Consider the following 11,255-nt stretch of genomic DNA (forward strand, 5'->3'; position numbering starts at 1 on the left):
GGCTCCGGCGTTCCCGTTCGGAGCGGTGCTTTGGCAGGCGCTGTCCTCACCCCAGCCAGGACCGGGGGCGGCGGGGAGCGCGGGTCGGAGGTGAGCGCGCGGGGCGGCGGCGCCAGGGCCAGGCGGGTGTCGCGTCGCCATGGCCAAGCACCACCCGGACCTCATCTTCTGCCGCAAGCAGGCGGGCGTGGGTGAGTCCGGGAGGGGTCCCCCCTCACCCTCTCTCCGCCGCGGGGCGAGGGGGAGGCGCGCGCGCGCGTGTGTGTGGCGTGAGTAGCCGTTAGGCGCGCGCGTGGCCGTTAGGCCTGGCGGGGAGGGGCGCCCGCCTCGCTCCTCCCTCCCTGTTTTATTTCACTTTTATTTTGACGTTCTGCCGTGTTTTACGGGTTCTTCCCCTGCAGCGGGAGAGGAGGCTCTGTAAGGAAGGCGGCTCCTGGCGCTAACCCTGTCCTGGGTGCTTCCCCCGGGGGTCCGTCCTGACGTGCGGGTGCTCCTGGGCCTCTCCGAGTAGAGCGGAAAGGCTTTAACGCGTGCGTAACCGCAGCCTCTTGTTCCTCAGGTGGGGGGGGAGGCAGGTGAAGTCGATGGCTGTACACAGAAAAACGTGATTTTGATGCGCTTTGCTCCTGTTGCGTTGGCCATACCAGTGCCGCTAGGAGAAATGAGCTGAAGGCTTCAGCCAGCGCTGGGAGCATCTTTCAGGCTGCAAGAAAAAATTATCTTCCAGGTTATACCTGTATACAGATAATGAACTTTATTCTTGTCACTTGAGTCAGAACTTGCCCTGCTAAGTCTTAAAGGAGTCTTATACAAGATTAGAAGTCGAGATATCTCTTACAGATTTTTTTTCCACTCCTTGGAAAGGCAAGTTTAACATGCAGTTTTCTGAAAGAACTACGAACACAAAATATTCACCTGCACTGCCCATAGGAAACTTATTTTTAGAATACTTAATACAGTTAACAGTCTGTCTATGTTGAAAATTCATTTCCAGCCTGACGAATCCCTCAACCCACAAACTCCAACTGAATCACTATTTAGTCTTTGTGAATGTGGACATCTGATCTTTAGAACTTGATATTTATGGTGTTTATCCAAGTTACTAATGTAATTGTTGTGAGTTTCCTGGGCAAGTGACAAGACTTCTAAGATGCATTTAACTACCTTCATGTTCTGAAGTGAAGAAGGTATTTGGGCTGCCTTAAATCAAATAAAACACTGATTTTTTTTATTTTTTTGGTCTTATTAAAACCAGTGTAAAAGCTATGCCAAGACTCCCGTATAGGATTTCCTTCGGTCAGGTACATTAGCTGTGTTTGAAATGGAATAATGAATGTAGGTTTTCTTACTGTCAGTGGGTGTCATTGCACATTCACGGTGGATCTAAACTTTGATCTTGTAAATGTCTTCAGGAGGATATATATTGTTTATCATAAATATGTTTGTATTTATGCTCAAACTGTTTCTGTGGCTTACTTTTTTCTTTTTTTAAAAGACTGCTCACTGCAGAAAATTATTTGACATTCAAGCTCGTAGTTACTTATTTTTCTCCTGCTTCTGCCTCAAATAATTTTTTTGTCTTTCTTCTTACAGCAATAGGAAGACTTTGTGAAAAATGTAAGTATAGATTCTACGTATAGTTGCTTAAGAACATGGTGTTGTGGTTAGAGCATACAGTTTGGATTTGGGGATTGGATTCTGTTTTTGCTTTAACCACAAATTTGATGTCACTCTTTGAGATGGGAAGAGTTACTTGTGTATTGCAAGTGTAAATCAATGAATACTTACAAAGTCACGTGCTCAAATAGATTGTCACACAAATGCATGCTGTACTAGAGTATATGCTGCCAGTGACTTCTTGATCGATTCCTTGTAATCTGTAATACAATGATCAGCTTGATTATTTCAAAGCAGGAAAAAAAATGCATTTTTGGAATCTGACTTCTTCACACCTTCAGAAATGTTCTCTTCAGCATCTAGGAGAATATAAAATGGGGGGGGATGACACATCTAGAGTTAGAGCAGAAAAAACCCACAGAATCAAATGCCAGTGCTCAACTGTAGAAGGGAAGAAAGAGTATGATCTGTCATTAGATCCTTGTAGGGGAACAGAACAAATGAGATGACTAGTTCGTGACTCAAAAGTAGTATGAAAACAAGCGAAGTGGGGAGAAGCACGGTCTGAAGCAACAAGATTGTTTTCAAGAGCACTTAGCAGTGAAACAGATTCCCATTGGTAGTAGTTGAGGGCTGTCATGCTGGAGATTTAAGAGCAGGTTAGACGAGCTGTTTGTGGGAGTCAGGATTAGATGCCTTGGGAACTGGTAATAGGATATGAAGCCTTTCATCCCTAGGTCAGCGTTTTGGATAAGGTCCAGCACAACAGAGACTGTCAATGGCATCTGATGGCTGCTTGCCTGTATGATATGAGTACTTGAACTTCACTCAGTTCCTTGTGAGAAAGCAAGAACAACTTTTGTGAAATGGCTGTTGATGCCAGTTTGCCCTTTCTTTGGCTTTCTCACAGATGAAGGATTAAAGGGACCACAAGTACAGTCTCTTATCTCATCACTTTAAAGATAGTAACTCCAGACTTTTGTTGATGTGGCACTGTGGGAGAAGCTTACACTGCTGTTTCTGTGTAGGTAAGGACACTAGTCCTGTCAGTCCAGCATTTTTTTCACAAGTGAAAAATTCAGGAAAAGTTCTGGAGTAAAAGTAGTGGTATGATCTAAGCAGGTGTTGGCTAATCACAGAAGAAGTGACTTTGGGTTTCTTCTCTGATTGTGAATGCATGAATAAGTAAAAAAACTCAAATATTGCAAGCTACTGGCCCTTGTTCCTCTCAAGTCTGTTTGCAAATACAAAGTTGCACCCTGTGCCTGCAAGATAAATTTCTGCAGTTCAATTGTATTGTCTTTGAGTGTACAGGCAAGCTCTTTGACTAGGAAGCTTTTCCTCTTCGATGTGGGGATGCAGAAAAGGACGTTCTGTAACCAAAGGCTCTGCTGTACTTGCAGGTGATGGCAAATGCGTGATCTGTGACTCCTATGTGCGGCCCTGCACTCTCGTGCGCATATGTGATGAGTGTAACTACGGCTCGTACCAAGGACGCTGTGTGATCTGCGGGGGTCCAGGAGTGTCTGATGCCTACTACTGCAAGGAGTGTACCATCCAGGAAAAAGATGTAAGTTGTCATCCAGTCTCCGCTTGAATTGGTTATGTCTTTGTTTAGTAGCCATGCTTACCTTTAAGGGTCTTGGAGCTACTGAAATTAGTGTTAGAACGTGGGCCGCTTGGGTACCGCTACCAATATTGGCACTGGTTTTCATTACCTCTTAACCTTTCTTCCCCTGTTGGTAGTTCCCCGTGTTTGCAAAGCATTTTGATATATCGTAGCATTTTGAGGTATTGTAACTCTCTTCATCCCAAAGGATCTTTGACTACTTTGCACTGCACACTCATGGTTTGCTTCTTCCACACGCTGCAAGTTACCGCTTTAAGTTGTTACCTTACTAGATCTCTCAACCTAGGTTTTATCAGAGTCAGAGTTATTCCAGATGCTGCAAAGGCAGTGGTAGGAGCAGCTCCTCATTGGATGTCCATTATCAGCCACAGACCAAGGGCACGTACGGTACTGTAAGGCCTATGGAATCACCACCTGTGTTTTCCTTTGGGTTACAACATAAAGTTAGATTTCAGTGTCCAGTGTCTGCACTACTAATTGTGTTTTACAAGTTAAAGTTTCTTGTACAATTTCAGTGAGATACGATTTACTTTTTTTTATTCCTTTCTGGAATGCCCTATATTGTAGACATCTCTTTCTGCTAACACTTTCTGGTGTCACAATCCCTTATTTCTATAGTCAGTGCTATAATCTTTTTATAATCTTCTTGTGCTGAAAGATAGCCTCTGCGCATGTGAAATGAGGCAGCTGTTCACCCCCTGTAAGGAATTTGTTAATATCCAACACAATGAGTGCAGGACATGAAGAACTGCAAATGAAGTGGTAGAAAGACCTTAAGGAGAAGCAAGAACGTGATGCTTACAGTTGCAATATCCCCAGAATACAGACCTGATAGCTGTGAGAGTGTCTGTTAAAGGTTGGTTGTGTTTTGGTGCTTTGCAAATGCCATCTCCAGCACACCCTAATGACAGTGGAGAACATACTGAGAGAACGGTTCAGATTGATTTAGAGGAACATGCTCAGCTGAGTGAGTTGCTGGTTTAATTCTCTGCAGTGCCTACATTTTCTCTAGAGGCCTGCAGCTAAATTCAGGACAAGGGCAGGTCCTCATCTGAATTTAGTTATTAGATCTGACAGGACCATAATCTTTCTTAGTATCTAAATATGGATATAAGTGCTGTGATGGTGGTGGTGCCTCCTATTTTAGAAATGCTGTGAGAAACAGTAGTTTTGTTCACTTGCCTTTGGAACCAAGACACCTGGCTTGGTAAGTCATGAGTAAAACAGGCTTGGTTTTATTTTTACCGATTTATATTGATTTCCAACAGGTATTTTTCATAACCTAAGCTCACCTGTAGCTTATCATGTCTGGTTCAGGTGTGAAGTAGCCAGCTGCTCTGCAAGGGAGGATTGTAGAAAATGTAGAGCTGGAGGAGCAGGAGAATGACAAGTCAGAACTGAGGTATTTTGACAGCTGGGTGAAGGCTGCTGTGGGTGAAGACAGTTGTTCTGTACTAGCAAACTCACATGTTAGGGATTATTGCAGATGTGAAGTTGCAGATCTGAAACAGCAGATTTGACATGATTGACTTACAGGATTGAAAAGTGCTGGCACAGGTGTAAAGTGCCCAGAATGAGAAAAGTTAAGTGTGCTGCCTGTCGCAATTATGGTAGCTGGTGCTGATATGAATAAGAAAAGCAGATGGACAGAGCTCTATACCTGAAGCTCTAACACTCCAGGGTTTCAGTCACAGCACTTCCATCATCCTCAGAGAAAGACTGGAAATGATCGTGAAGCAAGAAAGCAAATACTAAAATGGAGGGAGGAGGTGGAATGCTGTTGGGCGCGAGGCAAATGGCCTGGTTACTCTTGGTTCATTTGTTCTGACGGAGGGAGGAATGAGGTATTTCACCCCACTTCGATCTGTGGGTAAGGGCCGAAATCCCACCTTGTCACCCAGGACAGCTCTGAGTTGCAAAAAGTAATCTTTTCTTGGGGACAGGAGCATGCTCATGTGCTGCCTCCCTAGGAGGAGGTGGAAGAATGAACAGAGCCCTGCAATAATGCTGTCAAGATTGTCACAGACTCCCTGGATCGTGGGAGGCAAGGCTTAGAAGAGTCGTACTACTGAGGTTCAAAATCAAATAAGGAGACAGTAGCTAGAGATGGGTTGTGGCAGGGGTATGGGGGAGGGATGATTTCTTTTTCCCCCCTCTCCTGTTAATTCTACCATGCAGACCCTCCCCACCGGGTTGCATCTCCTGCAAAGGAGCAGGTATCGGTGGGGCAGCTTGGGTGCAATTTCTACAGCGGCTGACATCTGCCCAGAGGCTTTCTAAATCTAATCCATTTGGGCTTACACAACAGCCAAGGACACGTGTTCCTCTGCCCGCTGGGCCCCTCACGGCTGCTGTTGCCAGCCACAACATTTTGTCCTCAAGAGTTACGCAGATGCTGGGCTCAGGTGGCCCATGGACAAATGTTCCCTGGTACACCAAGAGGTGCAGCTCTGATTTGTCTTTGCAACCACACCTCTGAGGGGGGTCTCCCCCGCTCCCCTTCTTGCTTTTCTTCTGGCTTTTTTCTCACCGTCTACTGGAATTCAGGTACAAGAACTTATCGTAGCTGCTGTGAATGGCTGTCCTCTCCCAAGATGAGCATACAGCCTCTGCATTAATCAATCCAGGATGCAGGAAATCTGAGATTCAGTTCTGCTGTCACAGCTGAGAGGGCTCCCTGAACACGAGAATGGCTTGGTGACATCTAAAGCAACAAGATTCTTTTTGGCTAAGGAGGGGAGAGGTTATTCCTCTGGGCCCTATAAATCCTGCGTATCCTAATTTAGAAAGAATCCAGTCTTGAGGCACTGAGCATCCTTTTCATTAAACCGCTGATGTTATACAAGCTGTTTTCCATCTTCACCCCGAGGAAGAGAATGTCCTAGAGCGATGTTAAAAAAGTGTCCATCCTCTTCTCTGTTCCACTCTCTTGCTGGTAGTAACCAGAATTGGAGGGCAGTTTAGACAAACAGGTGTTCAAAATGTGTGTTGAGGACCGGGTGAGGAGCGTGGGAACTGAGAACCTACTAGAATTATGTAGGTGATGATGTTGTTCTGTTTGCCCATTTCCTAACTTACATCCTCTTTTCTTCTTACAGAGAGATGGTTGCCCTAAGATCGTCAACCTGGGCAGTTCCAAGACAGATCTCTTCTACGAAAGGAAAAAGTATGGCTTCAAGAAGAGGTGATCCTATCCATACATGGCTACACCTCCTGTTGGGTTGGCAAGAGGGTCCTGGAACATCTCTGGACTTTACTATTATTGAAAACCGGTTGATTATTTTTTCCTGAAGCAGTACAAATTCAGTAGTATACTTGGGGTTGGAGAAGTAACAGACTGAGTGGGAACTGAAACCTGATCAGAACTGACTATCAGAAAGAGCAAATGAGGATTACTGTCTCTAGCCTTTTCAGAAGCTCTGCTAGGAGCTGCCCCAGCTCGCTATAGAAATTCTGGGGGGCAAGTATTTACACATGGAGGAGATCAGCTCAGTAACAAGCAAGTGCCATTTCTGGTGTGGGGAAACACCTTGTGGTTGTTCTTACCAGGCCTCCCTCTCAATTGTTTGAAATCGCCCCACGCATGAGTATTGAGGAACCGAGCGCCAATCCCACATGTCTGCTCCCCCCCTCCTTCCTCCAGTATGTTTCCATGCTGCCCTGTTTTGTAAGGAACCTGCTCATGGCTGGTGCCTTCCTAGGGAGAGCACAGCTGTTCCATGTTTTCTCTGACAGATTAATCCAAGGCCCTTTCTTGTAACCATTTCTGTAGGATGCATACCAATAAACGTTCTTCTTTTGTTTGGGTTTTTTTTTTTATAACAAAGATTTCTCTCTGGTTCATTCTGTGCCTAGCCTCTCTGGAGCTTTCTGGGGACATGCAGGATTAGCCCAGCTAGAACTGCACAATGGGTTATCTGGTTTCTGACAGTGTCTGCTTATGGCCATGTGACCTTGCTGCAAGGAGCTTCAGGGAATGGCTATCGCTTTTGTCTGCCTGTGATCCCAGCCACTGATCATTTTGTCCTGTAGCGTGAGGATCGCTGAGCTTGTAACCCTTATCCTAGCTAATATGGCTGTGGATGCTGTTTCACCATGCAAACATCCAATCCCTTTCTAAAACCTACTAAGCTATTTGACTCGCTATCTTGTTCTTGTGAATAAGTTAAAGCCTTCCCTGCTGTAACTGGAAACCAACTATTGTGTTCTAGGCTATTAGCTGTATGCATGCTGAAAACCAGAGGCTGCTTGTTTGTCAAATACCGGTACAAGCTAAAAGCAGTCTGTTGGCTCAGCAGAGATCTGGGAACGGGTGCCTTTATGCAGAGATGGAACTGAGTTCCCTACTAGTGCGTGCACTCCTCAGATGGTTAAATTAGGGTCCTAGTTTAGCGTGCCCTGTAGTCCTTAAAGTCTTCATAGTCTGAGCAGAGCGTGTGCTACAGTAACGGGATTCTCTTTGCGCGGTCTTGGGATGCAGAGCCTGTTTTGTGCCCCTTCCAGGATTTCAATTGTTCCCCTGAGGTTAGTACTGATTCCTCTAACTCCTCTTTGGCTTAAATGCCTCTTCTACCTGCTCAGCTGTTTAGGTGTTTTGGATAAGAGTGAAAACAAGCAGACGAGTTGTGATCATCCTTCCCTTAAAAGTCATCTCTTCCTGCTGCAGCTGGCTCTAGCTATGACTGGTCCTACAGCTATCTTGGCTGCTCCTCCCTCTTCCCCCCAGCTATTAATTCTGTCAGGTTTCTCTTCCAAGCTTTTTGCAGTCCCGAGAGTATCTGTATGTCTTCTTCCCTGCACCATGGTTCCCTTACACAGCTGCTGCTTAATTTTTTACTAATGTGGGTGCCATTTGCCAAGATGTTCAGAGTAAACTGGTTCTTTGGTTCCAGCCAACCCACTCTCTCAAAGGAATTCTACCTGAATAAGCAGCTGCCTCTTGTTCCTGACTGGGAAACCCATGCCAGAGCCATTATCAGCCGTGTTAAATTCCGTCTTTCTTTAAAAGCAGGGCATGACATGCGGATTTTTTTGTACCTGGAACTTGATCACTTCAACCAGAATTTATCACTTGCTCTCAGTCAGGCCGCCCAAATTATCGCACTACGAATGCAGAAGGTTTATACGTATTTTCTTCTTTCCTGGAAGTTTCTAAGATAACAAAAGTTGTTTGCTGAAGGTAGAGGGAAATGAAGTTTGAATTATTTCTTTTGTCTCGGAGTTACTGCCCCTGGTGCAGGGACCCCTAGAAGATCTAATTTTAGAGCAACCCTTGTTCCCGATCGTTTAGCAGGATCGGCCAGGCAGGGGTTGCTATAGAGATACGAGTGTCCCCGTCCCTTCCCCCACCCCCAAAAACGGCTGAGCATACTTACTTTCTTGGCACCCCCGGTGCCCTCACTCTGACTGCTGGGTATATTGGTCTGTGTTCTGGCAGCAATGAGAGTTAAGCTGCCATTTCTAGTTGTTCTGAGTCACTGGGCAGGTGGAGAGAGGCAGGGACAGGCTTTTTCCCCTTTGCCTTGTTTGCTCAGACAGCTCTGGGGAGAATGCCAAATGCTGCTGGTGCTCAGATCAGTTCAGCGCTGCTGCCTTTCTGGTACTTTCAGAGCACAGACGGGACATTGCCCTGAAGCTGCTAATTCAGACCAGGGTAATGGATACAGTTGGGTAGCCCAGAAGAACTCAGCCTTGCTTGCGTGGTGACGATTTCTGTTCACCAGCAAATGAAACCCAGGCAGAACCCCTAGAAAAGTGCAGTATTTCTTACCTAAATAGATTTTAAAGTACTTGTCCAGTAGAAGGAGATTGCCTGGCAGTACTGGAGACCAGAGCACGTGCTAAAAGGGCGAGCTTCCCTGCAGGGGGGAATGAGACGTGTCCTGCTACTGTGTGCCTGCCAAGCTCTGGACGGGCTTCATCAGACCTCGGCGTCTTAAGCAGCCTGATCCAGGGGCTCCCTGGCTGCCAGCTGTGAAGCACTTGCATGACAACTGCAAGGAAGGGTGGGAGGGAGGGAGGGCTGCGTCTCTGCGGCGGCTGAACCCCCGTGGTGCTGCCTGCAGATCCTAACTGCATGGAGCTAAACGTGTCTTCCTGCCATTACTTTTCTAGGTAGGGTTATCGCTTTTTTGTCTTCTTTAATCAAAAGGATGTTGTGTAATAAGTAAAAAAATCCCTTTATTTCAAATATTGACATTGGGGGGGGAACATGGGACCTCTTGGCCTATTAAGTAATTGGCCTCTTTGTTGCCAGTACTAACAAGGCATCGCTGCGTTCTGAAATGTGGATGTTCCCTGTTACATGACTCTTCAGGCCAACTACCAGCCACAGCTACAACCGAGCTCAGCAAATAGCTCCGTAACACGCCTCTGGTCCTTTGAATCATCTAGACCTTGTCTTGAGAAAGCCCTTGCGCCCGAAGCATTACCTTTCTTTAAAAAAAAAACCCTGAAGGTAGGCAAAGGCCTCGGGTCTGCCTGTGAGCTTTCCCTGCAGGAGCTGCACGGACAAAATCCTGCTCCTAAAACCTTACGTGCACAGGAGCTGTTATTTTCTCTTTACGGGGGTCAGCTGGAGATGCTGTTTGCTGTTTCAATAGCAGCAATGAATCTTTCATTTCCTTGAGGTTGTCATGTGACTTGAATGTAAAGAGGATTTGGGGTATGGGCGGTGTTAATTACCCTCGATTATAACCTGACTGCCCTTCCTTGGCATTAAATAACCCAGCAAAACGAGCTCTGGCGATTCCTTCCCTCCCCGCGCGCACGTGATTTGGTAGCTTTGCTTTGACGTAATAGCCAAATGGCTGAGAATGCGTGAGCGGATACTGTGACAGAATTCCTCTGCCTGCATGTGTACCAGGGCGACACGATAATTAAAGGAGCACGGTCAAGGCGCAAGTATTTTAAAGAGCCCTAACGTGTAACACCCTCTTAGTAACAGCTTATTAAAACAACAATAGAATTTTAGAAATGTAATTGCCTTTTTTTCTTAATGATGCTAAAAATAGCGCAGTCATTTTAATTTCCTGATCTCTGGCTGGCAGCGTGATTTTGTTTCCAGCAAAGCAAGGGAGTATTAGGAAAAAAATCCATTCTTTTGTAACTAAATTCCTTTTAAACTAGGAGTGATGAAAATAAAGCTGCTCATAATAGCTCTCATAAATCTTCCACTTCTCTTCCTCTCCCTTCCCCTGCAGGAAAAAAAAACCAACTTCAAAAGTTGCTGGGTTTTGGGTTTCTTTTAATCAGTGGGAAAATGAGCAAGGACGGCTGCTGTAGCACTGCGGCTAGGAAGGACAGCGTTAACGGATTTCTTGACGCGTGGTGTTGACTGGTTTCAAAAGAAGTCCTCCTCGGTGGCAAAGGCAGTACCTAAGGTGAAGGGTTCCTGCCTGAGGGAGGACAAACCGAGCCCAGAAAGATGCTGAGGATCTTTGTGGAAACGGGGCAAGAGAGGAACGTTGTATTTTTGCATGTGGGAGACGGTTGCTACGGAGAATTATTTAACCAGAGGGACACGGAGCTGCTCAGGAAGCGTCTGTGGTCTTTCTCCCTTTTGAAAATGGGCGATAAATTAAACATTCAAATGTAACTGTATTATTGAGAAGATCCGATTCCAAGATGGAATGCGACTCCACGATGGGATTTTTCCTGGGGAATTCTTCAGAACCAAGACAAACGGGACATTTCGCGGGCCAGGCAAGCTGCCCCTGCTGCAACAGGGACTGCGGTAGCGCTTCGGCCACCGGGACCGGTTCTCCCTCCCTGGTCTGCTTGTGTCAACTCCGAGAAAGATGCCTGAGACGCGTGGCTGGGAGAGCCTGGAAACGCCGTTCTTGGTGTCCCTTCCGCTCGTTTGGAGCTTTGCTGAGGTCAGGAGCTGCCTTACACGTGGACGGCGAGAGCCCTTTGCAAGTGGTGTCTGCCCGAGGTGATGGCCTTGGACCGTGGAATACGTGGCCTGCGGGTGCCTGTAGGGATTTTCTTCATTTTCCTCAGAACT

General features: G+C 46.2%; 1 protein-coding gene across 1 annotated transcript; it reads left to right on the top strand.

Moving 5' to 3' along the window:
- Nucleotides 1-96: 96 nt before the first annotated feature.
- Nucleotides 97-7,048, top strand: PHF5A (PHD finger protein 5A). Its single transcript, XM_076337008.1, has 4 exons — nt 97-191; nt 1,594-1,617; nt 3,021-3,187; nt 6,346-7,048. Exons 1-4 carry the CDS (start codon nt 140-142, stop codon nt 6,433-6,435), a joined length of 333 nt encoding a protein of 110 aa, XP_076193123.1. The 5' UTR covers nt 97-139; the 3' UTR covers nt 6,436-7,048.
- Nucleotides 7,049-11,255: the final 4,207 nt, after the last annotated feature.

The sequence above is a fragment of the Aptenodytes patagonicus genome, chromosome 1, assembly GCF_965638725.1.
Source record: "Aptenodytes patagonicus chromosome 1, bAptPat1.pri.cur, whole genome shotgun sequence".
Classification (NCBI taxonomy): domain Eukaryota; kingdom Metazoa; phylum Chordata; class Aves; order Sphenisciformes; family Spheniscidae; genus Aptenodytes; species Aptenodytes patagonicus.